The sequence below is a fragment of the Carassius auratus genome, chromosome 35 (genome assembly GCF_003368295.1).
Source record: "Carassius auratus strain Wakin chromosome 35, ASM336829v1, whole genome shotgun sequence".
Classification (NCBI taxonomy): domain Eukaryota; kingdom Metazoa; phylum Chordata; class Actinopteri; order Cypriniformes; family Cyprinidae; genus Carassius; species Carassius auratus.
Genome location: NC_039277.1, coordinates 1,777,089 through 1,797,153, shown reverse-complemented (window position 1 = coordinate 1,797,153; position 20,065 = coordinate 1,777,089). Strand labels below are relative to the sequence as shown.

The 20,065-nt window shown below is 36.9% G+C and overlaps 1 protein-coding gene across 2 annotated transcripts in view; it reads left to right on the top strand.

Moving 5' to 3' along the window:
* The window catches only part of LOC113053999 (tyrosine-protein kinase transmembrane receptor ROR2-like), a 69,320-nt gene that overhangs the window by 28,661 nt on the left and 20,594 nt on the right, over positions 1 to 20,065 (top strand). For both annotated transcript variants that reach the window (XM_026219201.1, XM_026219200.1), the window contains exon 2: positions 18,245 to 18,325. In XM_026219201.1, the coding sequence (XP_026074986.1) occupies positions 18,245 to 18,325 (81 nt within the window). The remainder of the gene's footprint in view (positions 1 to 18,244; positions 18,326 to 20,065) is intronic.

Sequence of the window (20,065 nt, the reverse complement as noted above, 5' to 3'; positions counted from 1 at the left end):
TTTGAGTTATGAAAGGAAAGCCCTTGTCTTCCCACATCTGCTGAGCACATGGCACTGATGCTGGAGAGAGAATGCTAGATGAAAGTATAATTCTCACTAACAAATGTACCCTGGTACTAGCATGTTGTTGGGCCATGTTTCACATGTGTAGGTATTTATTTATTTTTTAGTGCTATGTTAATGTAATAGTGAGGCTTGTAGTTTTGTGTTGTGTTGTTTCTGACTTGATGAACAAACGGCTTGTTCAAATCAGTTTGTTTGACTTTTTTAATCGTGAAGTTGTGCGTCTGACAGTTTCCACCTGGCCTTTGCAAGCAATAGTGCATGTTAGCATACCAGTATAACTGGGACAACATTTGCAGTGCAATGCAAAAGCATGCTGGGAAATCTGATGTTCAGTTAAGTCAACAACTATTAATCTACGTAACCTTAACACAACAGGTAATTTTTATTAATGTTTAGTGGCTCAAATGTGATTAAAGAAGAACTGCATTGCTTTAGTTGATTTTAAGTAAATTGAACAAGCAGTAAAATGGTTTTTGAGTGTCGTCCAGGCATTGTATTGAAGTTGATGTTGGTCTGTTTACAGATGGTTTTCTCCTGTACCTCCTGTTTTTTATGACTTGAGGATAAACTCCATATCAGATCATTTATGTTTTGCAGTAAAAATAGAGCATTTGTTCTTCATTGTCTGTTCATTATTTTTCTAGAGGAAAATGGATACTTATGTCTAAACTGCCAAGAAGTAGTAAAGAGCAAAGTATTTAAATCTCAGTGCCTCTGAGAGCTGACTTGGCTATTTCACAAGCCACAATATTAATGGTTGTTTAGAAGCGACTTGTAACTGATGAAGTGTTGGCTCATAATCACTGGAGTAACCCTAAAATATGAGAACCGAAGCTCTGATATGAAGTACATAAGTTCATAGAGGTCTGGAACTATTTCCTCAAAGACACTGCAGCATTGGATTTAAAGCGAAACTGAAAATGGGGGAAAGGGAGACCGAGATACGCAAGGAAAATTTGTGTGAAGGAAGACGAGCATATTAAGTTTGTCTGCTTTAAAACTGTAGCGAAACTGTCTGAATGTTTCCTGAAGAACTGAAAAGTCTTTCTGATGCAACACTGGTGGCGGGAATGCAAAGGATCTTCTGTGCCAGTTTTGCCAACCTTGGAAACTCCTCCTCATTATCCTTCCACCTCCGAAGTGGGTCTTTATCGACAGCAATAGTGGGCAAGGATGTGTAAACAGAAACTTCTTGAAATGTTGGTGTAGATTTCACCATGTCTGCTGATTTTTCTCCTGTTTTTCATTGTTTTTATTTTGAGAATACACGCCAAGCCTTTTGGGGCCTCAGAGACACTGGTCCCCTCATCTTCACATTCTCCTCTGGCAGAAGACTCCTGTGAGAGAGTAGAAGTGCTACCTTAATTTGCAGAAGACTCCTGCGTGACCTGTTGCTCTAGCTGTCCTTTGACTGAATCTGCCTCTTCCACGAAGTTCAACTTGAAGCGGGGGTCAAGTACACAGGCCATGTTAATCACCATAAAATAACCAAAGAGAAAATTAATTATTAAAGGATCTCATAAAACACAATCATTCACGATGAGTAATAATGATATAAGAATAAGGTAAGGTTGGAGAAATGTGGGGCACCGGCCTACTCACCGTAAGCCAGATCAGAATCCTCATACCGCTCTTTTAAGTTCTTGCAGATAGCATGTTTCATGCTCCTCACCAGGCTGCTGTCATCATCCTTTTCTGCCAGGATGGATTCAGTCAGATGCTGAAGGACAGGCCTCAGGGATGAGATTGTGATGCATTTCTCTGAAGCCAGGGAATCTGTAAAAGTTCGGAGTGGCTTCAGCAAGAAATTCATACATACCTAGCAATCATGTCATATGTAGACGCCCATCTTGTATCAAGGTATGTTGAGGAAGATTAAGTTCTGCTTGCTTTTTCACCAGCTCTCTCCTTCTCTTCCATGAGTGGTTAAATCTAGGGATGCACGATATTGGATTTTGGCCGATATTCGATATGCCGATATTTTCAAAATAATTTTTGCCGATACCGATATATATATAAACATTTTTGCCTGATATATTTAAACTTTAATTTTACTGAAGAGGAAATCCATGTATCTCTTCTGTACTGATTCTACCATAAATTTATTATTTTACAAATGTAGACAGACATTCACACCTGAAAAACAGGTCAATTATTTCACTTGGAGAATATCGGTTTGGCTCATCGGCAGAAATATTCATATCGGCCGATACCGATGATGGTCATTTTAAGCTTTTATCGGCCGATACCGATGTTGTGCTGATATTATCGTGCATCCCTAGTTAAATCCTTGGACGAGACTCCTGCAAGCCCTCACCGCAGCATCCACTTGGTCAATCTTCAGGGCCTTTCCAAGTGCAAGATTTAAATTATGTCCAAAGCAGCTGAGCCAGTTTGATGGGAGGAGGGATTTAAATGCTGAGTTCATATTTGTGCCATTGTCAGTGGTTACACACACCACTGCTGACTGCTGAATTCCCCACTCTGGAATTAGGTTTTCGAAAGTCTCTTTAATGTTTACACTGGTGTGGTCATCAGGTAAAAATGCAGTCTCTAGACATGCCGCTTTCATTTCCCGTGCTTTTGTGATCAAATGTTAAGCTCATATAGGGGTGTCCAGTATTACTGGTCCAGAGATCAGTTGTAAATGCAAATTGGTTTTCTTCAGCCAAAGAGTTGGCAATGTCATCTTTTAATTTTATGTACATGTTAGGGACTTCTTTTTTAGAAAAGTGTTGTCGTCTTTGGAGTTTGTATTTTGGAGCAACTGTTTTCATCCGAGCATTAAATCCTGGCCTCTCTACCATTCTAAAGGGCATCATGTCCTTTGCAATAAAGTAGGCTAGTGACTTAGTGATGGCCTTGTCTTTACATGCACTAGCCATGTCTGCGTTTATTATATATGCAGTGATTTTAGACATGCAAAGCTCAGATTAAACTGGCTTTTTATCACTGGACCATTCAGTTGCTCCATAGAAATCATTTCTATTCAAAATATTGTTCCTGCTGAATATTAAGTGTGATGGGGCCTTTAGCCATGGTTTTTGTTTTACAACACAACTGTTCTTAGGCAGAGCTAAAGAAGTAAAGCGCCAGTACAGCAGTAATGAAGGAACTTATTTGGCCTGATTTCTTCTCACTTGAAGTAGAGTTGATTATCTAATTACAGGCCAAGGGTAAGAAATCAACAGCGGTTTACACTAAACCACAGAAAACAAGCCATCAATTCAGAGAGAAGAACAATGCACAGTAATCAGGAAATTTTGGTGGATGATGGATCATTATGGTAGTGTACACTGTGTTTCTGGTTATCCGGTGACTGATGTCACCTTATAGATATTTGTGTAAACCTCAACAAAGCTAGCCTGTTTGGATCTGGTCAATCCATGAATCGGTTACTTTCTATCTTCATCAGTGAAAATCCATCATAAAACTATAATTTGTTACATTGTTACAGATTTCCTATAATTTTTTTTTATAATAAAACTACATATAATGTTTTAATGTAATTTCCAAGCAGTCATATTGTCAAATCATGCAAAATGTTCATAAAATATAATTTGTGTGAAGTTAGGATATATAAAATGCAAGCTTTGTTTTTAAATAAACATGCATTGCATCTAGCAACTTCACAGTGTCATGTCTTCCAGAAACATCTTTACACTGCTACAGCGGTGAAGAAACTGCATCGGTAGCAGCATAAATACCATGTAGAGCTGTGTTTACACCATTGTTTCCTGTGATTTTACAAGGAGGGAGCCATTATTAGTCCGATATGAATGTGTATCTTTAACTGCACATTGTCACATCCATTTAACATCCAGTGAATCTTCATGAACAGTTAAATGAATGGCGTCATAAGAGTTGTTTAGGAATCTGGTTTCACTGGACACACTTTCTGTGTACAGAATGGTATTCTGTCCACATAACAGAAGAGAAAACATTACAATTCTGACTTTGAGTTTTTGCCTTGCATGTCATGCGGAAGCAAAACAGACCAACACAAGCTTGCGCACTTTTTTTTCCTTTTGAGACATTCTGAATTCTCTCACAACAGAAGGTTATGGATGCACATGAAAAAGGAGGATATTTGAAACTCTGGTTTCTGCATCTGTTGGAGCGCTGGTGTGGGAGTTGTGCATCTGTGAAGGTCTGTCCCTAGAGGCGTTGTAGTTTGCTATTGACAGGCAGGAGGTGATGAAAACCAGAAGACATCTCATTAAAGGCTCAGCGGTTCTCAGACCTGCTCAAACAAGTCCAGCAATGCATGGCCAAACAAGACATCCTCCCATTTATCCTTCACTGCTGTTTATGAACAGGTGGCATTCATCACTTTATGAGCTCTATACCAGAGTTTCTTCTACTATAATTCATCTGTATGTTTTGGATATGTTCTACAGCACCTCTCTGTGTGTAAACTACTATGTGGACCCCCTTCTAATTATCTAAATTACTGTTTCTTATTCCAATGTTGTCTTTAGGGACAAATCCTAAAAGGGTTGTTTACCCCAAAATTGTTATCATTTACTACGTGTCATTGGAAACCCATGAAACTTGTTCATTGTCCAGAATAACATGCTCTCATCTTTTTCTCCATCCACTGGAAGTCCACACTACCAAACTTTTCAAGCTTGAAAAAATAAAATTGACATCTTGAATGAACAGATTTAATTAGGCTTTTATTTGTGTATAAACATTGAGGCACATGAATTATTTCTACTATATACTTTTTGAATCTTGAAATAATTTGTGGACAATGCATAGAAACAAAACAAAATATATATAACATAAAAAATGGGAGACATTTACTGGCCGATTTCCTGAATTTTTTAAAGAATAGTGATTTTAGTTGATGGGGAATTTGTGATGGTAACAGACATTTAAATAAACCCTAACAATTTTTATAACGATGTTTTTATTTTATGCCACCTTCTCTATTTGACAGGTTACATCATCTCAAGTCCAACAATAAAAGCTAAAGGTATAGAATCTGTGATTCTAAAAAAATAACCTTGAACATCCACACAATTTTTCCATTGCACAAGAAGGTAGATACCCAGGATCATTGGAAATACGTGCCTCTGCCTACATTTCTGCAAAAATCAAAAAATGTACCTATTTGTACAGATCACTGCAGTTTCCAGTTGAAATGAACATTAGAGGGATTAAACTAATTCTAAGACTGTAGAATACCATGCCAGTCATGTTTTGAACATGTTTTAGCGCCACACACTGAACATTTCACATCGAAACTGATGCAAAACATGCAGTAATGTACAAAATGTTGTTGCAGAAATGTCACTACAAGCAGTGGGAATTTCCAGTGGGCCTGGGTTGCTTTAGCTTATAGTGGAAAAGGGTTCATCAGGCTATTAAACTAATCTCCACACTGAGAAAAAAGATGTTTAAGATCTCTTCATTGATAGTTCTTCTGTGGCATCTGATTTTTGGAGCGCAGAGTGTTTTTCATCGAGGATGGCACACAGAATAGTGGCCACCTCATGTGAATGGAATTTATTGCTCTGCTCTAATAACAGGATGGTTTCTAAAATAAACGATTATGCTGGCAGACGGTCCACAAATCTAGACTGTAACGTGCCTGATGAAGCACTCTGTAAGTTTTCTTATCGTCATCTCAGCAGAATATTACCCATTGCCCAATTTTGTGTGATTTTTGCCAATGTCATAATCATAAGAGTGTGGCAGAGTTCTAGGCTTTGGAGACGGCTCTCTGGGGTAGAAAGTTTAAGTTATCCTTGTATCAGCAGATGTAAATTCAGCATGTTGTCTGACACGAGCCACAAAGGTGGGCTGTAACTGCTTGATGTTTTGTTAATGTGAGTTTTGTCAGCTTTCCAGCTGGAGCATTACACGATAGACACCAACAGTTCAAAGTTACAATCATGTTTATGCAAATAACTTTTTTGAACGGTAAAGTTTAAATGCAATTTTTATTTTTGTTCCCCTCTGATTCCTTGACATATGCGGTCAACACACACCGAAATTAAAATTTATGAGTCAAGATTTCTTTGCAATTTTTCATTGTTTGAAAAACCTACCTTTTCAATCCCTATCTTTTTCAATCTCGATTTTCCCATGTCAACTATTTTTGGTGTTGGCCACTTAGAATTTTGTCATAAAATGAATTTTATAAACCGATTAGCGTATAAAAAATAAAATAAAAATTGGTATGAGTCTTTGTCACCATGTTCATATAAAAACGTTTCGGTGCAGTGCCACCTTTTGGCCAAAAACTAAAATGCCATTTCAAAAAATGATTATTTTTGCCTATTGTCAGGAGACCAATCTTGATGGATTACTTGGGTTATGCTGAAAACATTAATACCAATTATGCGATAATTGGTCAAACATCCTGTCTGACCTACTTTTTCTAACTCCTCCTAAACTTCCTATTTTCCCCAAATTTGACTAATTTCATCATCAGACCATGACAGCAAAAAGTTGTGAATTTTGTGTTGGTATAGGAAACTGTCGTTTACCACATCAATGAATTTGTTGGCATGATGCCAAACTGCATCTGAGGCTGTATCACTGCAAAGCTTTGACATGTTGACACCAAACTTTGTGTGCCATTGTCACCTCACACTGACCTCACCACATTAATTTGGAAACAGTGCCACCTACTAGTTAAAAATTATAAACCATTAATATGCAGTCATTTACCATTAATAATGAAACTTCAGAAAGTTAAGTTAAGCTTCTAAACAGTTTTGCCTCTTGTCATGTGACTGGTCTTGTCAAATTCCTTGGGTAATGCCGAGAACCTCTAACACTTTTGCCATAATCAGATTTGATTTAAATTGATGATTTACATTGAAAATATATTTTTTCCTCCTCCGCTGTTCAGATTTTTCACCAAATTCAAACCATGCCAGCCAAAAGTTAATCGATTTTATGTCGATTCATGAAGAGGTTTTTGTTTAACGCATTGACATATTTGATGGCATGGTGCCAACCTGCATCTGAGGCTGTATCTCTGCAAAGCTATATGATAGATTGACACCAAACTTTGTGTGAATTTTTCTGCCTACCAACAATTTTAGCACAATTTTAGATGTTTCTTTTACTTTAAGTGTATTGCCCCATGCCATTGTACTTATGGCATGAAAGCAAAATCAACATCAACTGTCAGTAAGAAATCATTTTTTGGGGTGAAGAGTGCAGTATTGAGAATGAAGAAAGTATCTTAACACTGAAATTTCAAAAATTAAACACCACTATAATTTTAGATAATTTTAATAATTTTCTTCAGTGCCCCATTATGCCATTTTTAAGTTTGCTAATATTGTTTTAGGAGTGTCCTAAAACAGGTTTACATGCATGCAAGATCAAAAAAAAAAAAAACGTTAGTTTTCTCCGAAAATAGATTTAATTTTACCTAATTTCTAAATGATTCATAAACAACTCAAAGAAATCAGTCTCTCTAAACCCCACCTTTCTGTAAGCCAAAAAAAACCAATTGCCTTGACAGAATGACAGCCCTGGAGACTTCTCAATTATGAGATGGGATCAAGCAAATTTACTCACAGCGTAGGATACAGCATCTGAAATTTTACTGTGTGGGTAGGCAAGTTGGCGGCCTATAACGTGGGCGGACATTATGCAAATGTGTTACTTCGCGACATAACCAAATAAGATTACAATTCCTGACTAGTCGTCGACGATATTTCGCCAAGACCGATATATCGGCCGATATTTGGCATTTTTTCAAATATCAGCATATGTCGATACGTTTTTCTGCTTGGCCGAAGTTTTCGAGGTGTGACTTTTATTTTGACGTGTTAATTTCACAAACATTGCACGCTTTGACAAATCCAGCTGTGAGATCTTGTGAAGTGTGTATCCATCATGATCGCGTGTTTTCTGTGTGACTGTTGATCCGTGTGAATTGAATGCTTTAAACTGTGGACTTAATTATGATGCACTTTACGCATTTGCCCACTGTCATTCATTTAATTTTCTCTGTGTGCTGTATGTAAAATGAATGTTACCCTGAAATTTATTTGAAAAATTTGAATTTATTTAAAAAATATGATTCCTGATGCACTCAATCCACCCAGAATACTGAGTGCCCTGTCGGTTACAGTCACAGTGTTTACTTGCTTTTTAATTAAATTTTTATTCAATATTTATTTATTTGTGAAAAACACTTTGTCATCTAAAGTATGCTTATTTTAAACATTTATTTATATATATATATATATATATATATATATATATATATATATATATATATATATATATATATATATATATATATATATATATATATATATATAATATTTTTTTTTTTTTTTTTTTTTATATATATATATTTTTAATACACACACACACACACACAGTACAGACCAAAAGTTTGGACACACCTTCTCATTCAAAGAGTTTTCTTTATTTTCATGACTATGAAAATTGTAGATTCACACTGAAGGCATCAAAACTATGAATTAACACATGTGGAATTATATACATAACCAAAAAGTGTGAAACAACTGAAAATATGTCATATTGTAAGTTCTTCAAAGTAGCCACCTTTTGCTTTGATTACTGCTTTGCACACTCTTGTCATTCTCTTGATGAGCTTCAAGAGGTAGTCACCTGAAATGGTCTTCCAACAGTCTTGAAGGAGTTCCCCGAGAGATGCTTAGCACTTGTTGGCCCTTTTGCCTTCTGTCTGTGGTCCAGCTCACCCCTAAACCATCTGGATTGGGTTCAGGTCCGGTGACTGTGGAGGCCAGGTCATCTGGCGCGGCACCCCATCACGCTCCTTCTTGCTCAAATAGCCCTTGATGCCTTCAGTGTGACTCTACAATTTTCATAGTCATGAAAATAAAGAAAACTCTTTGAATGAGAAGTGTGTCCAAACTTTTGGTCTGTACTGTATATCTGCTTTATATTGGCCCCCGTTTTCCAAGATATCGGCATTAGCATTGGCTGTCAAAAAAACAATATTGGTCGACCAATATTCCTGACGACTCGTTTCAGCAATTGCGAGCAGACTTTTTTTTTTTTTTTTTTTGGACAGACAATAACTTTATCTTTCGGCTTCACAACTTTGTAGATAGTTTATGTTCACATATAGCTACATGACACAGTGCATGAAAGGTAATAGTCGAAAAGCCGTAATAGGGTCACTTTAACTTAATTGTAAATGTACACCTGTCAGATTTTGGATATCATGACTGGAATTATCTGGTCATTCTTTAAGTCAGTTGCTTTGTTTGAACTTTGGCAGCCACTTTGATGATGTGACTGCAGTTTATTCTATAGAGTTAAATGCATTGGGCAGTGCTCTAGTTTTCATTGTGATCTTTAACACTATTCTCCTCATTTTTAGTAATGACCTATAACACTTTATACATTTAATATTATGACTACCAGCATTCCTGTAAATAAACACAGTGCCCAGAGGGAGTTTATGTCCGTGGAGAGAGCTGTTATTATCCCATCATTTGTATGGAAGATCTGAGCAAAGCTGATATGCTGCCATGTAATTACACTTTTGTCCTGAAAAATGCACTACTCTCATGGAATCTTATCTCTCCCTGATTGAGATTGTAGTGTGAAAAACGGTTTCATGTTCTGCACATGTTTAGTGACAAATGTTTGATTTCCTGTCACAACACTAGTCCAAGCTGGAGTTATGACATTGCACAAGTACAGCTCAGTTACACACCCACTAATGCACTCATATATATTGTCTTCCATTTTTGCTGCGTTTACAGACTTAAGTGAGTTGCCATAAGTTGTGCACCTGGTTAACTGTATTTTAGGGTAAATCCTAAATAATTGTCAACTATTTTATTTGTAACTCTCATGAGATTGTGTTCATCATTTAAAGGTTGGATGGATATAAATAATTTTAAAGATGGACAGATGGATGTGAATTGGATTGATATGACTAATACTAAAAGGTTAGTGGGATAGATATGAGTCATTTTATGGATGGATTGATATTAATAATTTTAAAGAAGTATGGATAGATTGCTACAGATTTAGATATCGTTATTTTTATTGATTTTTTTATTTTTTGGTAATGAGTAAAATAGAATTATATTTACAATTGCCTATTACTCTAAACTTGTTGTTTTAATAAACATTTTCACTAAGTTCATAACAATGCTTTTTTCTGTGAGGAACACATCTGCTTTAGAGTCTGGTTAAAACATCTTGCTGCCCATGCTCTGTATTAAAAAGCTTGGTGAAAGGAAACATCTCTCCTAAAATGACATCTGTTTCCATGTAAATATTTTTGGCACCTGCCTTCAATATGAAGGTTATTAAATTGTTATCCTCTTGTTGAATTGATTTAAAGATCAAAATTGCCTTTGTTGGAGCAGCATTACGTTTTATGTCAGATTTGGACATTGTACATCTGGAAGGGTCTCCTCAGATTCTCTAAGTGCTGAAGGCCTTGGATGGTCTGAACTGCAAACAAATGTTTGCTCTTCCCAGCTCTTTTGAAGACGGTTTCCAAAGGCCAGGCCAACACTGAATTTACTGTGATGGTGGTCCTCAAGTTCTTGCATTAAAAACAGATTTGATCAATTGATTTATAGAAACCCTTTTGTGAACACTACTGTAGGGCAAATCATTTAAAATTATTTCTGGACCACTGACCACTCTAAATACTACAAAATGTCCCAGGTTGCTACCCGGCATGTATATGGTGGAATATATTGTGTTTTTGGTTCATTCTGTTTTTGGTTCAAGGCCATTGGGAATTCGCCGATTAGCTGATTACAAGCTGGTGATGGTGTATAAAAGCAAAACTGAAGATATGGTAAAGTCAGTTCAGTTCACTACACAACCTCATCATTCTAGAAACATCCGCTATAGCATGATGATGTTTGAAGGTTGTATATAGTTATTGTTTTCTAGAGTATACCGATTATGTGACCCTACTCAGAACAAGCAGTTTAGAAGATGACCAGATTTACTGACGAGATGTGCATGATCATATCGTTTGATATATTGCCCAGCCCTATTTGGATGATGTTGTGTTGAGCTTTAATAAATTGACACCATTGGTGGCTTTTTATGTTAGATGCCGATTTAGAACAGAGCAAGATTTGATGTTCTTTAGAGCTATTGGAACAAGTGAATTCCAAACTAATGAGCCACTGCTGACCTAACTAACCATACCAACAGCTGTTCTGTAACTGGATCTAAGGAAACTTGTTTTGGGTTTTTATTCTCTAAAAGAGTCATAATGTGAGGAAACAAACTGTTCAGGAATGCATTGCTTATGTGGCCTGTGCTTGTCAAGAACCAGCAGGAGCGGTTTTTCTTGCTTTTCACCTCATGCTAAGTACATCTGCAGATGTGCTGGTGAACCAGGTCTGGAAGTGGATCATCTCAGTGGCTTTTAACAAGACCAGAACCAATGATTAATTGACTGAACGAATGATCAAGCCAGGAATGTGTCCAGTCAGACCCAACTACTGAAAGCTAACATAGTTTCTCAAATATGTGCTGGATGGTATCCGATTACAAACCCGATTACAAAAAAGTTGGGACACTGTACAAATTGTGAATAAAAACAGAATGCAATGATGTGCAAGTTAAATAATTTCAATATTTTATTCAGAATACAACATAGATGACATATCAAATGTTTAAACTGAGAAAATGTATCATTTTAAGAGGAAAAAAGTTGATTTATAAATTTCATGGCATCAACACATCTCAAAGAAGTTGGGACAAGGCCATGTTTAGCACTGTGTGGCATCCCCTCTTCTTTTTATAACAGTCTGCAAACGACTGGGGACTGAGGAGACAAGTTGCTCAAGTTTAGGAATAGGAATGTTGTCCCATTCTTGTCTAACACAGGCTTCTAGTTGCTCAACTGTCTTAGGTATTTGTCGCATCTTCCTCTTTATGATGCACCAATTTTTTTCTATGGGTGAAAGATCTGGACTGCAGGCTGGCCATTTCAGTACCCGGATACTTCTTCTATGCAGCCATGATGTTGTAATTGATGCAGTATGTGGTCTGACATTGTCATGTTGGAAAATGCAAGGTCTTCCCTGAAAGAGACGACGTCTGGATGTGAGCATATGTTGTTCTAGAACTTGGAAATACCTTTCAGCATTGATGGTGTCTTTCCAGATGTGTAAGATGCCCATGCCACACACACTCATGCAACCCCATACCATCAGAGATGGAGCACTGATAACAACTTGGGTTCTCCTTGTCCTCTTTAGTCCGTAAGACATAGTGTCCCAGTTTTCCAAAAAGAACTTCAAATTTTGATACGTCTGACCACAGAACAGTTTTCCTCTTTGCCACAGTCCATTTTAAATGAGCCTTGGCCCAGAGAACCCTGCGCTTCAAGATCATGTTTAGATATGGCTTCTTTTTTTGACCTATAGAGTTTTAGCCGGCAATGGCGAATGGCACGGTGGATTGTGTTCACAGACAATGTTTTCTGGAAGTATTCCTGAGCCCATGTTGTGATTTCCATTACAGTATCATTCCTGTATGTGATGCAGTGCTGTCTAAGGGCCTGAAGATCACAGGCATCCAGTATGGTTTTCCGGCCTTGACCCTTATGCACAGAGATTGTTCCAGATTCTCTGAATCTTTGGATGATATTATGCACTGTAGATGATGATAACTTCAAACTCTTTGCAGTTTTTCTCTGAGAAACTCCTTTCTGATATTGCTCCACTATTTTTCATCGCAGCATTGGGGGAATTGGTGATCCTCTGCCCATCTTGACTTCTGAGAGACACTGCCACTCTGAGAGGCTCTTTTTATACCCAATCATGTTGCCAATTGACCTAATAAGTTGTAAATTGGTCCTCCAGCTGTTCCTTATGTTCATTTAACTTTTCCGGCCTCTTATTGCTACCTGTCCCAACTTTTTTGGAATACGTAGCTCTCATGAAATCCAAAATGAGCCAATATTTGGCACGACATTTCAAAATGTCTAACTTTCAACATTTGATATGTTATCTATATTCTAATGTGAAATGAAATATACGTTTGAGATTTGTAAATTATTCAATTCCTTATTTACTCACAATTTGTAGAGTGTCCCAACATTTTTGGAATTGGGTTTTATATGTAATCTGGTTTATGGAGTCAGATTCCACAAAGTACTTGTAATTAGATTACGAGTATTTTAAAATGTAATGTAATCAGACAACAGTTACTTTTTTATTGATTACGTGATTATTATTCACATAAATTATTTTAATTTAAAATTATCGTTTACATTTTCTAACTTTCTAAACCTTTCTAAAACAGCCTACCACTACCACAGAAAGTCTTCTGTTTTGTAGACGTTCACACAAAGACCAGTCACTAGTCCGATGGTTATACTAAAAATTGAGCGGCCATGCAGCATTTGAGCACTGGATTTACAAAAATCATTTAATGCACTTCATGATGTTAATAACAAATAGAATATTTTTCTTTCTCTCTGTGGTACAAGATTGTCCTGTTTAAATCAATGTGATTAAATGAGTTGTCAGAAGTAATCTAAAAGTAATCAAAAAGTAATCTGATTATATTAGCTAAAATGTGTTATTGATTATTTGACTAACTTTTGTCATGTAATTTGGAATCAGTGACTATAATTTGTAAGTAATCTACCCAGCACTGGTCAGGGCCTAAACAAAACATCTCATTCGTGGAAGAGAATGCAATGTTCTTCTCAGTTTACTTCTTGGGAAGCTACAATTTATCTAAATGGGCTCTTAGTGGTGTTGTTCTTGCCAACAAGTTCAGCTTCTCCGAAGCTTCTCCCCTTTATCCCGCTACTTTTATTGGCAACCAGTTCCATACTAAACGGTTCTCCAGAGGACGAGATGTAGTGTTAACAAGCTTCTACATTCTCAGTCTGGCTGAGGTTGTGCTGCCCCCGTCCTGGAGCCCTCCAGTGTGGTGGCAGCAGCCTGCTGATTACTGCTGTGGCCTGATAACACCAGGGTTGCAGAGTCTGTCCTAAGTAGAGCTGACTTGGAAACTGATAAGACACACGATCATAGACGCTACAAGAAATTACAGAAGGAAAAAAATTGCATTTACAAACAGGACTCCCAGTGCAGAACTCCTGTCAAGAACAAAATATGTTAAAGTATGTCAAATCTTTTCAAGAACATTCTTATCTAAGTTCTTAGAATCTGGCCTTTAATATAGGTGTCTAAAGTGGCATATCGTATTTAGTAGCATGATTGTTGTAGCATACAGTATTGTTCAAAATAATAGCAGTACAATGTGACTAACCAGAATAATCAAGGTTTTTAGTATATTTTTTATTGCTACGTGGCAAACAAGTTACCAGTAGGTTCAGTAGATTGTCAGAAAACAAACAAGACCCAGCATTCATGATATGCACGCTCTTAAGGCTGTGCAATTGGGCAATTAGTTGAAAGGGGTGTGTTCAAAAAAATAGCAGTGTCTACCTTTGACTGTACAAACTCAAAACTATTTTGTACAAACATTTTTTTTTTTCTGGGATTTAGCAATCCTGTGAATCACTAAACTAATATTTAGTTGTATGACCACAGTTTTTTAAAACTGCTTGACATCTGTGTGGCGTGGAGTCAACCAACTTGTGGCACCTCTCAGCTGTTATTCCACTCCATGATTCTTTAACAACATTCCACAATTCATTCACATTTCTTGGTTTTGCTTCAGAAACAGCATTTTTGATATCACCCCACAAGTTCTCAATTGGATTAAGGTCTGGAGATTGGGCTGGCCACTCCATAACATTAATTTTGTTGGTTTGGAACCAAGACTTTGCCCATTTACTAGTGTGTTTTGGGTCATTGTCTTGTTGAAACAACCATTTCAAGGGCATGTCCTCTTCAGCATAGGGCAACAGGACCTCTTCAAGTATTTTAACATATGCAAACTGATCCATGATCCCTGGTATGCGTTAAATAGGCCCAACACCATAGTAGGAGAAACATGCCCATATCATGATGCTTGCACCTCCATGCTTCACTGTCTTCACTGTGTACTGTGGCTTGAATTCAGAGTTTGGGGGTCGTCTCACAAACTGCCTGTGGCCCTTGGACCCAAAAAGAACAATTTTACTCTCATCAGTCCACAAAATGTTCCTCCATTTCTCTTTAGGCCAGTTGATGTGTTCTTTGGCAAATTGTAACCTCTTCTGCACATGCCTTTTTTTTTTAACAGAGGGACTTTGCGGGGGATTCTTGAAAATAGATTAGCTTCACACAGACGTCTTCTAACTGTCACAGTACTTACAGGTAACTCCAGACTGTCTTTGATCATCCTGGAGGTGATCATTGGCTGAGCCTTTGCCATTCTGGTTATTCTTCTATCCATTTTGATGGTTGTCTTCCGTTTTCTTCCACGTCTCTCTGGTTTTGCTCTCCATTTTAAGGCATTGGAGATCATTTTAGCTGAACAGCCTATCATTTTTTGCACCTCTTTATAGGTTTTCCCCTAATCATGAATGCTGGGTCTCATTTGTTTTCTGAGAATCTACTGATCCTACTGGTAACTTGTTTGCCACGTAGCAATAAAAAAATATACGAAAAACCTTGATTATTCTGGTTAGTCACATTGTACTGCTATTATTTTGAACAATACTGTATGTGCTACATGTGATGTTGAGCAGCTCTTCACGCCATTAGAAAAGAACAAATTTAAACAAGTTATAGAAAATTTGTTAACAATAAGTCTATGATCCGCTTGGTCTTTATTAGTCACGTCGATGTCCTTGTTTTCCAGACAAATAGCATAGCCTTTTAAATGCTCACACAATTCCTTGCTAAAGTCAGTCTGCTTTCTCGCTTTGTTTTGCGTTTGGCTTTTCCGAGACCAGAAATCCTTTTGCACGTGAATTGAGAGCAGAAACACCTTTTTATAGTTCAGAGGTGCCAAACTACATGTGTTTTTAATTTCATTTATTTATTTTATTAAACACTACAATAATTGTAGTGCTACAGATGGGCCCTATCTTTCTACATAATCTACTGAATTTTCCTGCACAATTCTGCTTCATTGTTTGTATTGACCGAAGACTTATTCATGCCAAGAACAATAACTCTATCAGAGTCCAGTCCACACCAATGGAGGATAACGTTGTTTATTATAACCATGCACTGCCGCTTTAAATGCTTGAGCGGATTCTGATTGGGTGTAAATGTTTTTTATCCTTCATCAGCTGAAAGAAAATGGTCTAATATTGATTCCAACAACATTCTTCCATGTTGAAATCATGGTGCAACTTTTCTGTTCTCATAGAATTAGTGATTATTAAAACTTAATAGTTATTGCTATAGTTATAGTCTTTTACAGTCCTAAAATAACTGTTTGCACAGTGTTGTAATTTGAAAAATAGAAGAATCATTTGCGTCCCCAAAAGAGTCTTTCAGGGAACAGTTATTAAAAGAACCATTTTTAAGCATTTTTAGTGCAATGGAAAGATTGTATGGATGTGAAAGTTCCTTCATGGATCCACTGAATCCATTCCATCCATTAGTTATTTTTTATGGAGCAACACATTATTGTAATGCATTGCTTTTAAAAGTAACTTTCCCCAACAGTGGGTGCTGATTCCATTAATACTCCGCCAGTGGACTCGTGTAAAATGTGTGTAATCACAAAACATCCTCTGCTTCTCGGTCATGTGACTCGTGCCTTTGGATTGTGCGTTAGTTTCAGGCACTGGAATGTTTAAGATATTTCATAATGTTAAATAAACTTCTCAACCACCAGAGAAATGTGTCTGTAACCCTAGTGTATATGTCAGCCGTGCCAGCTCTGAAACACACCATCTGTGTGTGTTATGGCAGATAATTCTTCAACGGCAGCACAACATAAACTGAGTTTGTGCTGAAGAACCACAGTTTGATCAGGAGAGTCACCAACTTCATCAAGATCCTCCTAATCTTTGCCGTTCTTTGTTGTTTTAGCACAGAAGAATGCTAAATAGTCCATTTATATTTTGCATAAATAGTTGTCCTTGGAGGTGCAATCTGATATGTGTTATAGAATAATAATCTGTATATACATTTCATATATACGTATTTCAGTAAGTTTGGGGTAGAACGAGCCATCTGATGTCTTCCATGTGGTGTGTTTGTTAGGACTGTGTGGATGAGTCCTAATCACTCACTAATGCTTCAGCTGGCAGCGTGTTATGGAATATTACTTTGTAATTATGTGGGAGACCTGGCCCAGCTGTTTATAGCATCTCAAATGTGGTTTTCAAATACACATTCCAAACTTAATTTCATTTGGGGATAATATGCCTAAAAACTATTTAATTTATTGGAACCGATGAAACAAAGAAATAATTGCAACATCATATTAAGCGAGCATAAATTATGCCCCGAATGTAATGGTTCTCACGCTGTTTTCAGTCTCAGAAGGAAATCATTCCACACTGTTAAACAAGAATGTAATTTGCCTTTAACCGCATACAGTGAGCTTCTTAATCGCCGGCCCCGTTTCCATCTAATGATCCTATCAAAACTGTGATTAACTCAATTTAGGGTGCTTATGGAGCATCTCAGAAACCACACTGTCAACAGTAGTGATCTTCAGACAAGTGTCTTATGAGAGATCCAATGCTCTTTTTTGGATCAGATGAAGGATGCACTGTTTTAGCCGGCTGAAGTTGCTTTTATCTTGCATCACAATTAATGGCAATTTTCAAGAGAGAGCCCTTGTCTCAGTGTATTATTTTCTTTCTTATTTTGCTGTTTGTGCAAAACAGTATCATTTCAAAATAGAAAAAAAAAATCTAGTTCAAAAATGCACATGGCAACAAATTAGAAAAATGTATTCATTTTGGTTTCATTTGTGAAATTTATTTTCAGCCCTTTTTTTTCAGGTTATCTCACATTGATTCCCCACAGGGACTTTTGATTTTAAAAAGCCTCACAAAAATATCTAATTAACATATTAACTATGTTAGAAAAGGTATATTAAAGTCAGTGTTTCTATAAATGACCTGTTTAACCTGTGTTTGAATGTTAATATGGGTTTACTGCTGCTGTTGTGCTGTTGTACTGCTGCTGTGATCATTTTTACAAGTTATTTCTACTTTTACTGATGCTAAGGTTCAAGTATTCTATTGCGCTGAAGAACCTGGCAGAATAATTTGATTCGAGCACTTGCTTGTCTGTACTAATGCCGTACTAACAGTCTCCTCTCTGTTGTGCAGGGGCTGACGTCAATCTGTCGGAGTCTGGAGAGATCGAGGCTCTAGCTGAGGCCCAGAGCGGAGGACTGCCCACAGCTGAAGGTACAGGAACACAAGGCCTTATTAAACTCAATCCAGAACGCATCATCCTAAAGCTGTGTGTTCATATCAGCATGGAAAAACACTCTGTAATTATTATGCAGTTTAAAGGAGTAGTTCACTTCCAGAATAAACATTTCCTGATCATTTACTCACCTCCATGTCATCCAAGATGTTCATGTCTTCAGTTTTAAAGAAATTCCAGGGTTTTTCTCCATGTAATGGACTTGGGGACCTACGGTCTGGAGGTCCATATTGTAGTTTCAGTGCACCTTCGAAGGGCTCCACAAGACCATTGTATGTGACCCTGGAGCACAAAAGCAGTCTTAAGTCTCTGGGGTGTATTTGTAGCAATAGCCATAAAAACATTGTATGCGTCAAGATTATCGATTTTTCTTCTGTGCCAAAAGTCATTAGGATATTAAGTAAAGATCATGTTCCATGAAGATATTTTTGTAAATGTCCTACTGTTAATATATCAATACTTATTTTTTTATTAGTAATTTGCATTTCCTAAGAATTCATTTGGACAAAATATAAGACGATTTTCTTTATTTCGGTTTTTTGCAGTTTTATCTCGGCCAGATATTGTCAGATCCTAATAAACCATACATCAATTGGAAGCTTATTTATTTAGCTTTCAAATGATCTATAAATAAAAATAAAAAATGACACTTAAGACTGGTTTTGTGGTACAGGGTCACAAATGGAGAAAAAACCTGGAATTTCTTTGCAACTGAAGACACCAACTTCGAAAAGAAAAAGTTCCACCAAAAATGTAAACTCTTGTTGTTGTTTTTTTTTTGTTTTTTTTCGCTGATGTTTAATTTCAGTATTTTACTAGCATCATGCTAATTAGTGTCATCCACAATGGGTCCAAATCCCACTCCAAATAGCTGCATGTTAAACATGAAATATGTTCTTTTTGGCTTTCAAGGTCCATTCAGACCAATAACTGGAACTATAGCAGTAACTATATTAAAAAGAACAATGGACAATAACATTGTTTATCATAAGTGTGCACTGTCATCTGCTGCTTTATATGCTGAAGAAGGATGGATTCAGATTGACTGCCAATGTTTTTGTCATTAATCATACTGTAAATTATATAGATATTTTTATATAAGTTGTGGTTACATTTCATTTTAAGAAACGGTTCGATTTAAAGACCAATTTTCATATAAATAAAATGTAGGGATTGTTGTAAATAAAAAAAATAAAAAAAAATGGTAAGGTTTTAGAAGAAAATAGTATTTCAGTTTTGCTTAACTGAATGTGCCTCTTTCTCTTCTTCATAATTATGTGAGAAATTTACTAGCAATTTCTGAGTGAAAACGCTTTCAAACCAAATCCTGCACCAAATTATTTTCAGTGCAGTTAGAAGAAACCATTCTGAAAGTGATTCCATTGAAATCCTCCCTCCGTGTCATTATTGTTATAGTTTTGGGTTAAACTTTCCTATTCTCATAGGACTAGAACCATTAAAGTTTACAGTTTGCGCTGTCATCCCTGATGTGAACGCTCCTGTATTTTGGCATTCTTAGCTTGCATGCTGAGCTGAAGATGGGCTGTCGTGTTCAGTTACGATACACATGAGAAACAATAGTGAAGCAAAACAAATCAATGAATGACTCCATGATGAGGTCTGGATCATGAAATGTGGACTGCTGTGTCTGTCAGGAGTGCGTCTGCTTTTCTGCTTGCAGTGTGCATAAATCAAGAGTTTGAGGAAAAGCCACCACT